The sequence below is a fragment of the Castor canadensis genome, chromosome 15, assembly GCF_047511655.1.
Source record: "Castor canadensis chromosome 15, mCasCan1.hap1v2, whole genome shotgun sequence".
NCBI lineage: Eukaryota > Metazoa > Chordata > Mammalia > Rodentia > Castoridae > Castor > Castor canadensis.
In genome coordinates, this window is record NC_133400.1 from 47588998 (window position 1) to 47604445 (window position 15448).

Below are 15448 nucleotides of genomic sequence, written 5' to 3' on the forward strand. Positions count from 1 at the left end.
GAGTCAGAGTGATCAGGACAATCATATAGACTGCTCCCATGGCCTGGAGGAGTAAGCAAAGTAGGGGGCGGAAAAAGTAAATCAGGCAAAGGTCCCAACTACACTCCCCCACCTTGAAGATCCTAGCAATTCAAAATCCCAAAGTGGAGAATTTTGGAATTCGGATTCATTTTTAAGTGTACCTTAAAAACCTGAAACCCTGGACATAAAGAGGTGCATGGCTCCAGCAGCATGCAATGTGTGTTGATCTCTAAACACAGCTGGTTGTACACAAGATTCCTGTATTGCCCTCTCAGTGCACAGGTGAGCATGTGTGGGCCCGACATATAAAATCCTACGACTTCTAGGACTTCTTGGACAGTTTGGACACTGGTGATGTTCAGGCCATTATCAATGAGTTTCAGTGGGACCGCTCCTCTGATTTCTATGCCTCTGATTTGCGCTTCTCTGATACAAATGAAAGATATGAGGTCTGGAGACTTAACAGTGTAAATTTGGGACAACCAAGGAAAAGATTTCCCACTCCAATTTGGTAGGGAAGCTCTGCAGTCTTGACTGCAAGGAGAAGAAAAAATTCAAAACCACCTGTTTTCCAACATTTGCTATGATTTCAGCACACCTGGGGCCAGGCTTAGCCTTTGGCTGAGCAGAACCCTTTTTCATTCCCTTCTACTCAGTAGCTTAGGCTTGGCAAAAGACAAGTTGCTTGTCCAGACAGGTGGAGAATTGAATTGTCATCCCATGGGGAGGTAGTAGAGATCTCTGCAAGTATACACTGTCTACTATGGAAGATTCATATATATTGTGGTGTGGACTTGTTTGGTGGGACAGTCCTTTACCACTCTAGTTACTGGTGACATAGACAAGTGCATGGATTGACTTGGGTATTATGCCAGGTTGCTACCTGCCTCCTACTGCAATGGTGCTACTAAACTGTAGAAGAGCATGGGCCCAAAGGAGACCTCTTCTAGCTGCCCTCAGTAATGTGAATGGTTTAGTGCTAGGAGCTGTCAGAGCTCTGCTATGGTGAATATTTAAATTTTCTCTGCCTCTCACAAGGGGTAATCTTTCCACTTGGTACCCTTTGGACTTCTTGACAGCTAGAGCTGTCTTTTGGTTGTTGGAAGTCAGGAAAAGACCTCCAAATTCCCTGGCTTTTTGGTACAGAATAGGAAAGGATTAAAAGTGAGAATGACATATCAAAACTACCTTGTGTTTTACTCCCTAAAGGGTGGGTGGGTGGGAGTCCTGAAATGAGTGGAACGGTGCTGCTTTATTTGAAATGTTTCATACCTCATTCTGTGCCCCAGTAAAGGGCCCAGACTCATGACACCATGATCTGATTTCCGTATCTGAAAGAAGAGTGAGTAAACCATTGCCTTTTACTGTTTCCAAAACAGGAAGTAGGCCAGAGTCTCACACACCACTTTCTCTCAGCATTCTCTTAGGAGATGTTCACAAAAAAGTTAATGGTGAAGATAACTACAAATTATTTAGCTCTTACCAAAGTTTGATTCTTCAAAGTTACCATAATTCTTGGATTGAAGAAAAAAATCTATACTTAGGCCCCAAGCCTGAAGAGGAAAACTCTAGGAGGAGACAGCAATAACAGACAGTCTCAAGGTTCAAGCACTATGGTTTCCTTAACTCTGTACAGTATGTAAAACAAATCAGTCCATACAGTCCAAATAGCTCTCTCTAGGAGAAGGAAATACATACACAGCAAGGTGTAGAGAAAGTGGATAAGGACCAACTTCATGTTTCTCTATGCCAGACAGACATGTTTTTCTGCGTAAGTCCATCCAAGTAGAGGTGGGAAGATAGAACTCATGAAGACAAAGCAGGAGAATACACTTGTGAGACAGTTCTATAGAGGAGATATGCTTAGGCATGATGAAACATGAACTGAAACATGTTCCTATCCACTGCTCCACTGCCTACCTGGTGCAGCTCATAACTCCAGGTGCTGCTTGCCACTCTAGGTTTCACATTGACCAGTTTCAGTTCATCTCCCTTAGTGCTCTGGCTTCTTTCTGAAGCCTTCTCAACTTCTCCCTTTTCTTCTAAGTTTTTGTTTTAACCCATTTTTGTGGAAGGCTTAGAAAAGAATCTTATGGCTCCTCTTGTTTGGATTGGGCAGGAAAACTTTAAATTTTTTTTGTATTTACAAGGTAGCATCATGCCTAAGCATATCTCCTCTATAGAACTGTCTCACGAGTGTATTCTCCTGCTTTGTCTTCATGAGTTCTATCTTCCCACCTCCACTTGGATGGACTTATGCAGAAAAACATGTCTGTCTGGCATAGAGAAACATGAAGTTGGTCCTTATCCACTTTCTCTACACCTTGCTGTGTATGTATTTCCTTCTCCTAGAGAGAGCTATTTGGACTGTATGGACTGATTTGTTTTACATACTGTACAGAGTTAAGGAAACCATAGTGCTTGAACCTTGAGACTGTCTGTTATTGCTGTCTCCTCCTAGAGTTTTCCTCTTCAGGCTTGGGGCCTAAGTATAGATTTTTTTCTTCAATCCAAGAATTATGGTAACTTTGAAGAATCAAACTTTGGTGAGAGCTAAATAATTTGTAGTTATCTTCACCATTAACTTTTTTGTGAACATCTCCTAAGAGAATGCTGAGAGAAAGTGGTGTGTGAGACTCTGGCCTACTTCCTGTTTTGGAAACAGTAAAAGGCAATGGTTTACTCACTCTTCTTTCAGATACTGAAATCAGATCATGGTGTTAATGTATTCTTTACATTAGAATACATTAAGATGGATGGATGGTCCCTAGAAGCTTACTTTCCAGTGGGCATCCTCAGGGAAGGCCTCCAGTTTAGGCAGTGGGAAGGGAAGTACTTCATCTTTGCATAGGTGATTCTCCTTCAGTCTCATACTTTTCTTTTTTTTAATTTTCATTTTTTTAGTATTCATGTGTGCATACAATGCTTGGGTCATTTCTCCCCCGTGCCCCCATCCCCTCCCTTACCACCCACTCTGCCCCCTCCTTCTCTCCCCCACCCCCTCAATACCCGGCAGAAACTATTTTGCCCTTATCTCTAATTTTGTTGAAGAGAGAGTATAAGCAATAACAGGAAGGAACAAGGGTTTTTGCTAGTTGAGATAAGGATAGCTATACAGGGAGTTGACTCACATTAATTTCCTGTGCATGTGTGTCATGTAGATGTGGACATCTCCATGTCACAAGCAGGGTTTAGCAAGGAGGAGAAGCTGTTGCCATATATCAAGAGAACAGGCCTGATTAAAACCCAGGTCTTCACCCTTCCTCCCAGGGTTCTTACTGATTCTGTTCCTTCTCTATAGATCTGCTCAGAACACCATGCCCGCATGATGAACCACAATAGGGACTATGATCACATCACTCTGTATAGGGCTAAGTTGTGGCACTTGGGAGAAGATGATTGCCACAAATAGCAATTGAGTCGTGGAGTTAGTCCTTGTACTGAATTCCCCAGCTCCCAGATTGTGAGCTCTGAAAGTGATCCTTGTGACACTCTGGTCTGTTCCTTTAAAAAGAACACCAACATTTCTTTGGCTATTGTCACTTTCCCAATCCACCAAAAGGAGAAAACTGTAACTTTGTACATTCAACTGATCAAAAAAAAAAGTCTACACACAGTCTTCACTGTGCACAAGACAGCAGGACCATTAAAAAAATGACCTGCTTGCTAGAACCATCAAAGCTATTTGAATAATCATTGGGAAAAGATCCCAACTATTCTGTGACCTTTAAATTTTTTGTCAAATTATTAAAAACACTTACTGTTAAATATGAGAGAAATGAAAAATAACCAGGTGCCAGTGACTCACGCCTGTAATCCTAGCTACTTGAGATGCTAAGTTCAGGAAGACCTCAGTTCAAGACCAGCCTGGGAAAATACTTCACAAGTCATCATCTCCAAAATAGCAAGAGCATATTGTACTGAAGGTCTGACTCAAGTGGTAAGATGCCTGCTTTGTAAGTATGAAGCCCTAAGTTCAAAACCTCAGTCCCACCAAAAGAAAAAAGAAGAGAAGAAAAGAAGGTAAAACACGTGTACAGGAAAGCAATGTGAGTCAACTCCCTGTATAGCTATCCTTATCTCAACTAGCAAAAACCCTTGGTCCTTCTTATTATTGCTTATACTCTCTCTTCAAGAAAATTAGAGATAAGGGCAGAATAGTTTCTGCCTGGTAGTGAGGAGTAAGGAGGAATAAGGGAAGGATCATGGGGGCAGGGTGGGGACAGGGGGAAGGGGAGAGAAATGACCCTATTGGGGTACTTTAACTTGCAGCCCATCTAGCCTAGAAATCAGCTATAACTGGCATGACCCTTGGGTAACCTCGTGAAGAGGAAGGTAGCCTTAAAACAGGGTTGTAAAACATGGTAAACTGTCAATTAAAAGCTGTAACCTCGGACAGAGCTGTGAAGAATTGCTCATTAGAGCCATGCAAAAGTTTGGGACCTAGATGAAAGGCACCATGCAGAGATAAGCACCCATTCCTGCCTTTCTTTGTCTCCACTTGTAAATAAACTTTCCAAAGCAGGACTCCCCTGCTGTTCTTATCTAAACCTTAGGTTTCTATTCCACTACTAGCCCCTAATTTGTGGGAGAACGCATTCCTTGTAACCTGATAAGTAAATCTCTGGTGTTTCCCCAGATCCCAATAAATAATATTACCCACCACCAGGATGTGGGCAAGATCAGGAAAATGTGACCCCAGGGGCATGAAGAATTCCTATGTGACGATGATTGATGCTTTAAAGAGTATAAGACCTGCTTAAACTTTGCTCTCAGGGTCCTTGTTGAAACTTGCTGCATCAGGCAGATGCTTGGACCCTAGCTGGCTAGAAATAAACCTTGCCTTGTGACTTCCTTTGTCTCGAGTGTCCTTTGTCCTCTCAGAAGGTGGCCGGCCTCGTACCCTAACAACCCAAACACTGTATGCACATATGAATAAAATAAAAATTTTAAAAAATAGTAAAGAAAATATTTGCCAGCTATACATCAGACAAAAGTCTGATAACCAGAATATATAGGGAACTTAAAAAACTAAATTCTCCCAAAACTAATGAACCAATAAAGAAATGGGCAAGTGAACTAAACAGAACTTTCTCAAAAGAAGAAATTCAAATGGCCAAAAAACACATGAAAAAATGCCCACCATCTCTAGCAATAAAGGAAATGCAAATTAAAACCACGCTAAGATTCCACCTCACCCCTGTTAGAATAGCCATCATCAGCAACACCACCAACAACAGGTGTTGGCGAGGATGCGGGGGAAAAGGAACCATCTTACACTGTTGGTGGAATGTAAACTAGTACAACCACTCTGGAAAAAATTTGGAGGCTACTTAAAAAGCTAGACATTGATCTACCATTTGATCCAGCAATACCACTCTTGGGGATATACCCAAAAGACTGTGACACAGGTTACTCCAGAGGCACCTGCACATCCATGTTTATTGCGGCACTATTCACAATAGCCAAGTTATGGAAACAGCCAAGATGCCCCACCACTGATGGATGGATTAAGAAAATGTGGTATCTATACACAATGGAATTTTATGCAGTCATGAAGAAGAACGAAATGTTATCATTCACTGGTAAATGGATGGAATTGGAGAACATCATTCTGAGTGAGGTTAGCCTGGCCCAAAAGACCAAAAATCGTATGTTCTCCCTCATATGTGGACATTAGATCAAGGGTAAACACAACAAGGGGATTGGACTTTGAGCACATGATAAAAGCGAGAGCACACAAGGGAGGGGTGAGGATAGGTAAGACACCTAAAAAACTAGATAGCATTTGTTGCCCTTAATGCAGAGAAACTAAAGCAGATACCTTAAAAGCAACTGAGGCCAATAGGAAAAGGGGACCAGGAACTAGAGAAAAGGTCAGATCAAAAAGAATTAACATAGAAGGTAACACACACACACAGGAAATCAATGTGAGTCAATGCCCTGTATAGCTATCCTTATCTCAACCAGCAAAAACCCTTGTTCCTTCCTATTATAGCTTATACTCTCTCTACAACAAAATTAGAAATAAGGGCAAAATAGTTTCTGCTGGGTATTGAGGGGGTGGGGGGAGAGGGAGGGGGCAGAGTGGGTGGTAAGGGAGGGGGTGGGGGCAGGGGGGAGAAATGACCCAAGCCTTGTATGCACATATGAATAATAAAAGAAAAAAATTTAAAAATAGTAAAACTTGTGATCATTAATAGGTGATAATTCAAAACATTACAAAATGAGTGAATCAAATTTTTTTCTTTGTTAAAACATTACCCCCTTATTTTCCTATTTAGACAATTTAAAATACAGAGCAAGTGTCTTTTGGGGCTGGAAACTGGGGACTGCACCCAGGGCCCCATGTTTGTCATGCCATTTACACAGTGGAAAGATCATGTGTTCATGGCAATGATGAAGGGTAGATACAGCCTTTCTCAGCTTTGGTTGACAAAAGTAAGATTTAGAAAATGCATTTCTTGAAAGAAAAAACTTTTCCTGAGCTCTTCTCTGTCATTTTCTATTGCCTTAAGATGGTCTCAGGACCTCAGAGCACATTTTCTACTAAGGGATATTATCATGACCTCCACTTTCACTAGACAGAAGCTCCACAGAAGATCACTTGATGAACCTGCTTGCTGGTGGCCTTGAGAGACTTTTGAGTCATTTCTGGAGGCAATCACTGAATCTACTTGATCCATAGACTGTCTACAAAGGAGAATCAGATACAAAACAAAAGCTGATTTTGTCTAAAAGATTTTGTTTAAATCCATAAGTCAGTAAATTATTGCCAAATAAATGGAATATTAATCTGGGCACCAGGAGCATATGCCTGTCATCCCAAACTATGCAAGAGGCAAAGACCGGTAAGATCAAGGTTTCAGGCCAGCCCAAACAAAAAAGTTTGTGACACCGTTTCTCAATGGGTGTGGAGGTGTAAGCCTGTCATCCCAGAGACAGAGGGAAGTTTAATGTAGGAGTATCATGTTCAGGTTGACCTGGGCAAAAAAAAAAAGAGAGACCCTATCTCCAAAATAACTCAGAAGCATGGTATTTGGCTTTGGCACAAATTCTTCAACCAGCTTCTCTTCCACCATCTCCAGGTGCAGTTCGAGAATCAATTCAGGACCTTCAGAACTGGATTTGATTTCTGCTTCCTACTGTCTTCTGTAGACTATTCTACATGTTATACCACAGCAAATGGGGCAAACAATGCTGACTAAAAGGTAGTTCAGAAAAGATAAATTGTGAAAGAATGGATTCAGATAAAGATAAAATTAGAAAAAGTAAAGAAACAGTTTGATATCTAAATATGTTATTTTATATTAAATACTTTATTTTAAATTATTGTCTTATAATTTATTTTACATTAAATAGTACTGTCTTTGAATAAAATGGAAATATATACTACATTTATTTAGAATGCATCAAAATTATATATTTGCAATTGTTTCATTTGTAGAATTGCTACTCTTTATATGTACAAGATTTCTTACCTGAAAACTGTTGTAGGTTTATAATAATTTACCAGAGGAAGAAAAGAAATATCCTATGAACACCTAAAATCTCATTTCTGAAAGTCTATTTTAATTCTTTACCTAAAGTTTTATAGCTCAGAACAAAATTCTTCCTAGAAGAAAAGATTTCTCCAATGGCATTGAAACAGTGCAATTACATCAAAAATACATTTTAGTGTTTCAAGTAAAATTGAAGAGGTTAAAACATTACATAAATATACATCTGTTCAAAATATTTAATATTCAATAATTAAAACATATTAGAAAATATATAACAACAAACCAATATGTAGTTTTATTTTTAAAATTCCAAGTAGTTTTTTGAACATCATACATTGTTTATGAGAGAACCATCAAACTTTGTTTGCTGTGGAAGCAGCTACATGTTTGTTTTGCTTTTCTAAGACAAAGATGCATGGTTAACAAAAAAAAATATTTAACCAGGCAGTGAACTAGTCCCAAATATTCAACATCAAAAGCCATCAGGGAAACAAAGCTAGAAGTAAAATGAGTTACTACTACAAACATTAGAACTATTAAATGGAAAAGGTTGATGATATTTAGAGCAACTGAATTTTGTGTGCATTGCTGGTTGCGATGTAAAATTGAACAGTCACTCTCAAAAAACAATTTGTTAAAAAGTTCAGCATCATTGGACCGGCAGAGTGTCTCAAGCAGTAGAGCTCTAAGTTCAAACTTGAGTACACACACAAAAAAAGTCATCATCCATCTACCAAAATAGTACAAGCATGTGATCCAACAAACACAGCTTTAATTACAACAGATTCAAACAGAAAGTAGTCCAGATATTCATCAACAAATAGTGGGGTAATAAATGGTGATTTGGGGATAATAAACTAATAATATCAAATTTAAAAAATAAATTCCAGAATGTAAAAATATAGAGGAATCTTATATTAAACTGAGAGAAAGAGACAAGATATCAAAAGCATCTGCTGGTTTCACTGATACCAAAGTTTACAATAGCCCATAGTGTAGGATGGGAAAAGATCTGGGACCAATGCTTTGTCTGTGGTAAGAGTTTTACTAGAAAAAGCAAGGATATACAAATGGAGTTTTTACTAGCCATAGGAATGTGGTTTGAAGGTAAATGGATGCAATTGGAGGACATCATGTTAAATGAAGTAAGCCATATTCAGAAAGATAAAGACTGTATGTTTTCTCTCATACGTGGAAGATAGATCCAAAAGGTAAACACATACACAAAAACAAACATGATCACATACAAATTCATATGTAGAACATGTTTGTAGTATGTAACTACTCTATGGAACTTGAGGAAGAAAGAAAAGGAAAAGATAATGATAGAGCAACAACAAAACATAGTAAAACATAACATCTGTGAAGATACAGGACATGAGGATATGTATTGAAATCTGTTGAAAAATAGGAAGTTGGAGGTAAAGCAGTAAGGGAGAGCAATGGAAGGTGTTGAACAGACCAAAGTAAAGTATACTCACAGTGGGGATACATTGAGAAACTCCTTTGAACACTGAATGAAATATTAATAACAAAAGACAGGACTGTGAAATAGGTACAGTAGGGGGATGTTATTTATGGGAAGGGAGAGAAGGAGAATTAGGTGAGGGAATATTGTTATATATACTTATATGAAATAGAACAAAGAAGCCTCTTGCAATTTGTTTAAGTGGGGCAAGGAGGGGGTTGAGGGGAAGAGGTGTTGGGGGTGATGTACAATATAAGCTTATTTGGAATTGTCACAATTAATCCCCTCCATATAAAGAATATATCTAAATTTAAAAATTTAAAGAAAGAAAAGGCAAGGGACTTTCTGTAGTTTGGATATTCCCTATTTAGACTAGGTGAATCACATGTTTAAGTATTTGTTGAAACTGACTGAAAGAAAAGCCATGGGCACACATTTTCCTATTGAAAACTACACCTCAATTTGAAACAAATGATTAACAGTTAATCTTCAAAGTCCTTGAGTAGTTAGTTTTCTCTGAGTAAAAATTCATTGTGGGATACAATGTAGAAACATTTTACAATGAGGTCAGGCATGGTGGCTCCTTGGGAGGCAGAGATCAGGATTATCACATTTTGAGACCCCATCTGAAACAAAACTGGTCACAGTGGTGTGCTCCTGTCATCCCAGCTATGTAAGAACCATAAATAGGAGAATTGTGTCCAGGTTGGTTGGAGCATACATGGAGACACTCTCAAAAACAACCGAAGAGAAAAAAAAACAGAGGTTGGGGCATGATTAAAGTGGTAGAGCACCTCTCTAGCAAGTGTACAAGGCCCTGAGTTCAAACACAATTTTAAAAATTACAATGGATTCATAATTCACAACTTTTTAAGAACTCACAATTTGACTTCTCATGAAAGTTCTATAATGAACCCACACCTTGCAGGTTCATCTGCAATTCAAAATGAAACAAAAAGAAAAAGGAAAGAGAGAAAGAGAATGAGAAACACCAGAAACAGATGCAGTCCTCCTTATCTATGGTTTTTTGCTTTCTGCAGTCACAGTTACTGGCCACCAATTATAGGCCAAACAAATAAAGTTGAAAATTCCAGGAATAAATAATCCAACAGTTTAAAATGCATACCTTTTCAGAAGCACAGTGATATAGCATAATCAGGGTTAACTCAACCAGGACTGGACTCCATCCCACTTGGTCCAGCACATCCATGCTACACATACTACTCACCTGTCAATCACTTAGCAACTGTGGCAGTTATCAGCTGCACAGATGCTGTCTCATGATTCTTGAGCCAAGCAACCTCCAAGCAACCTTTATTTTACTTAATAATGGCCTCAAAGCACAAGAGCAGCAAAGGTGTTAATTCAGGTATGTCAGAGAGGCTGTAAATTCTGACCTTACGTGAAAAGATGAAAGTTCTTCTCTTACTAAGGAAGGAAAAATCTTGTATTCTGAGGTTGTGAACATCTACCATAAAAGCAAATGTACTGTGAAATTGTGAAGGAGAAAGAAATGTGTGCTGGTTTTGCTGTGGCACCTCAAGCTGCAGAAGTCCTGGCCATTGGGCAGAACTAAGTGAAGAGAGAAAAGGCATTAAATTCAGGTTGTGGTGCTCTACACTGGGCATCTTGGAATATATTTCATGTGGACAATGGGGCACTATTGTATACTTTTCCTCCAGAAATCCCACAAAATCACTTTGCACAACCATGATAGCTGGGGTCAGTCAGTGCATTGTTAGTAACGAATTAAAGAGCACAGCGGACAATACACTTTCTCAGAGCGCCCTTGACCTCACTGTTCCTGAGACTATAGATGAGGGGGTTCAGCACAGGGGTGAAGATGGTATAGAATGCTGACACAACCTTGTCATGGTTAGCTGACCTGTAGGATTTGGGTCTCATGTAGATGAAAATGGCAGCTCCGTACAAGAGGCCCACCACAGCCAAATGTGAAGAGCAGGTGGCAAAGGCTTTCTTGCGGGCTTCTGTGGAATGCATGCGGAGGACAGCAGTGAGGATAAGACTGTAGGATGTCAGGATGAGGGAAAATGGAATCAGAAGCATCAGCACACAGCAGATGTACATGAAATACTCAAAGACAGACGTATCCCCACAAACCAATTGCAATAGTTCAGGGGCCTCACAGAAGAAATGATCAATCTCACGTCCACTACAAAATGGGAAGGTCAAGGTAGCAACTGCCTGCATGAGCCCATCAGCTGCTCCCAGGAGCCAAGACCCCAAAGTCATTCTCAGACATAACTGCCAGCTCATGAGAATGGGATACCGTAGTGGGTGGCACACAGCCACATAGCGGTCATAGGACATGGCAGCTAAGAGGAAGCACTCCCCACCACCCAGAGTGAGGAAAACAAAGATCTGCAGGCCACAGCCAGCAGTGGAGATGGACTTCTGTCCAGTCAGGTAGTCAACAGCCATTTTGGGCATCGTTGTAGAAACTAGCATCATGTCCATGATTGAGAGTTGGCTCAGGAGGAAGTACATGGGTGTGTGGAGCCTGTGGTCCTGGTGAATCAGGAGAATCATGAGGGCATTGCCCACTAGGGAGGTGAAGACAATAGTTAGAATCATTACAAAGAGAACTTGGTGGGCTCTGGTGTGATTAAGGAGTCCTAGGAGAATGAAACCAGATGTGATGTTTCCATTTTCCATGATTTCAAACAGAAATGACACTGTGAGTGGAGAAACACACAAGTGTCATCATTTGCAATGCTCTATGTGAATTATGTATTTTTAGAAAATTACTTATGTGAAAATGTTGAAACCTCTTTCAAATCCTTCATATGACATTTGCAAAATATTTTAACATGGACATGAAATTAACTTCAGCTTCTTCTCGTTTTTGAGACTTGCATAATAAATACTCCACAGGTTCAGTATTGTTTAAGCAGCATGATGAATCCAAATTCTCAAAAGTTATAGCTAAGATATAAATGTGAGTTTCCATTAACTGACACCCACATAAATGGTTAAAATAGAAATAATTCATATTATATTATAATTCATTTACATTTGTACTTGCATTACGTCTTGCATACTCTTAGAAGCTGAATAAAGTAAATATGTTACTTATAAGCTAGGTACTTGATAATGGAGGTTATACATCTATAATATATCAAAATTTATTGAAATGACCAGATTCAGGTGATTCCCCTACCTTTGATTAATGCAGGAAGGCTATTCCAAACAAAAGGACTTACATTCTCAGATATAGAAACTGGAAAGACAGAGTCTGCAGATATAGCATGTTAATTTATGGTTGGTAGTATACTAGCTCTATTTTCAGAGTTAAACACTTAATTGAATAATGGTCTTGGGGTTTTCTTGCAATGAAAAACTATATTGTGAAATACACACTTTGATTAATTGTTGTAAACCTTTTGCTCTAAGAATCAGTTTCTACTCTAAATCACACAAATGCTTTACTGGGTAACCAGGAGACCTAGTTCTTTATATGAAACACTTCCATAGCAGAATGAGTCTGTGTCTTCTGAGAACAGTGCCTTCTTCCCACTTTTTACAATTACCCAAATGGCAATTGTGGCTACAATGTCTTCACGCAGCCCCTAAACACATTTCTTAAGGGTTTTAGTTGGTTGCTTTAAAGTTAAACATCTTGGAAATACTTCCTTTTTGCAAATGTCTCCTGTATTTGCCCAAACCCAAGACCTGCACATCCTCACAGCTCTAATGTCAGTCCCAACATCAGAAGCCACATGAAACTCTGACCATGCCCTGTACAACAAATATATCCTAATCAAAAAAAAATAACTAAAAGAAAAAACAACAACCCTGACCATGGCTCTCAGTCCCATCACATTGCTGAAGACATGAACCCCTCTAATTGACTTCTTTCCCTTGGACACATAGATTTCTTCACCATTCCAACCTCTCAGTGTTGCAGGTTGAGCAAACTGGAAATCTGTGTTAAAAAACATTCTACAATTTAGTAACTGTACAGTGCTGGACAATTCCTGAAATTAATTTTGCTGCCATATTAATTATTTCATGTGAATTGTCAGTAGAGTAACACTGAGTATCTTAAATTGCTGTGCAAACATCACCAATATCCATCTTCGAAACTCTTCATTTCCCCAAACTGAAACTTAGTATTCATTAAACAAATTCACCATTCTTTTTTCCCTCCATCTGCTAACAACCACATTCTTCCTTCCTCTATAAACCTGGTGAATCTAGAAAGCTCACATACATGAATTGTACTTGTCTCCTTGTGACTGCCACCTTTCACTGACAGGATGCCCTGAAGGTTCACTGATGCTTTATCGTGTGTCAGAATTTCCTTCCTTTCTAAGAGTTAGGGATGTTCCATTGCAGGTGTGTAGCACACCCTGTTATTCACTCACCTGCTTGTGGTCATTTATCCTGTTTCCAGTCCCTTTCATGGGGGACCTGCATATAAAATTAACGGGATGTTTGGCAACAGATGTGGAGTTTGTGTTTTGATAAGGAAATAAGATAGCACATGAAATGTAGGAACCCCAGTGAATTTTTTGTTTAAATCATGCAAGACTGGTTTGTGTTTTTGCAGAATAAATTCACAATGACCATGACTTTTCAGTTTAGAAAATACATTCTCTTACTATGAAGTTTCTAACTGTATTTAAGTAATTTTTACCTTTGAAATCATTGGCTCTTGACTTTTAAATGGAAGAGGGTGGTATCACTTTTAAAAGTGAAATGAATGGATAAATGTGCTTAGCCATTATTAATCTAAATGTTTAATCAACATACCATAGAAGTTAAATTATTTAGCGGAAAGATAAGTCAAATATGTCAATTAATAAAATGAAAAGTAACTACTTTTCTGTAAGTTATAATGACGTATTAAAATTACTACCTATATTACACAAAAGAGACAATTTTCTACTATTAAATGTTGAAAATCTACACAAAACAGATTATCTAGGATAAATTTCTTTTTAAAAAATGACCACAGGTACATAGAGTGTTTGAAATTAGTAACAAAGAGGTAGCTTACCCTGCACTAAAATACTAACTACCACTAAGGGAGGAGTAATGAGTGAGAGGGTTAGAAAAAGTTATTATCCTGAAAAACAAATATTTCCTTTTCTTAATTATGTGTTCAGATATTGGAGATTTCCTAGCTATATTTTCTTCTGCTTCCATCACTTTTACTTAGAATGGTGTGAAAAATAACACTCAATATCAAGTCTTTTGCATTAAATCAGAGGCCCAGGTAGATTCCATCCTTTTCTCCCATAAAAACCATTGAGTAATAACACATAATTCAGAATGTTGAAACTTTCCTTCCAATATTCTTTCCAAATTCATTGCCAAAAAGTAATTTTAAAACTTTACATTTATTACCCAAGAAACTGAGATGAAAATCACTATGTTCTCCATGAAAAATCATAAAAACAGACAAATCACTTATTTAACAGAATTAACCTGATAACAGCATTAGCTATCATACACATTAATTCTTTAGATGCTAAGACATGTAATAGAGAGAATTTTCTTCTAAATTACATAGAGCAAGTGGGTTATTAGATATTCTGCTGTTCAAATATCATAGTAAATGATCAGTGGTCAGCATGTCCTACCTACAGAAAATAAAAATGATGGCCCAATAGTCTGGATCCATGTCCTCTATGAAAAGGACTGTTGTCATGCCCTCTTTGGGGAGTGAAAATCCGTTCTAGCTGTGTTCACCTCATTTATATCAATGCATGGAGTGAACTGTTATGGGGACTGGCATTCTGCCAGCCTTGGCTAAAAACACCATCATGTTAACATAACACATTTGTTAGGTATCAGGTGTCACAGATGTCCAATTTTCAAGGCCATTTTAGAGATTCTCAGGTTATCATTTAGAAATGCTTCAGAAATCTATGATTCATTAAAATGATAAAGTGTCACTTAGGAGTAAGAATAAAATGAAAATAAATGACCTTGAAAAGGGGTCATGATTTGAATATATATTAATGAGTGAAGTAATATAATTGTGGTGTTAATTTTGTAGATTTCAGTAAAAAGGAAGATCAAGCTCTTGTCAAAATGGTGACTTAAATAAAATGAAGCCCATGGTAGTGTCAGAGCCAACAGCGGGACTGTACCTGTGTGATCTGACATCTGGCCTTGTGAGAAAGCTCTAAGGAACTGAGGCAAAGGTCTAAGAACCAGACGTCCAGAAAAACAACAGTGCTCAAGATTCCCCAGATGGCTTCGTGTCCTTCAGATGTAAATAAGAAGGTTATGCTGACTGTGTACTTCTCTTGCTTCTCTGTTCCCGTTTTAAAAGAGACATAACAAAGAGCTAATTTTAATTGTGCTTCCCTGTACTAATGTAACCTTGACACATAATACTTGGCATGCTTTTTCTGACCAAATGCTCTCTGTGAAAACACAGCTTATAAAAAGCAGAAGTGATCTTCAAAAAAATGGCTATTGA

At 38.5% G+C, this 15448-nt stretch overlaps 1 protein-coding gene across 1 annotated transcript; it reads right to left on the bottom strand.

Moving 5' to 3' along the window:
* Positions 1 to 10740: 10740 nt before the first annotated feature.
* Positions 10741 to 11667, bottom strand: LOC109700475 (olfactory receptor 2T8-like). Its single transcript, XM_020185667.2, has one exon. It carries the CDS (start codon positions 11665 to 11667, stop codon positions 10741 to 10743), a length of 927 nt encoding a protein of 308 aa, XP_020041256.1.
* Between the last annotated feature and the right edge of the window lie 3781 nt (positions 11668 to 15448).

What these genes read in the sequence shown, in the direction of transcription:
- LOC109700475 (XM_020185667.2), bottom strand. Translation starts at nt 11,667, where the DNA reads ATGGAAAATGGAAACATCACATCTGGTTTCATTCTCCTAGGACTCCTT.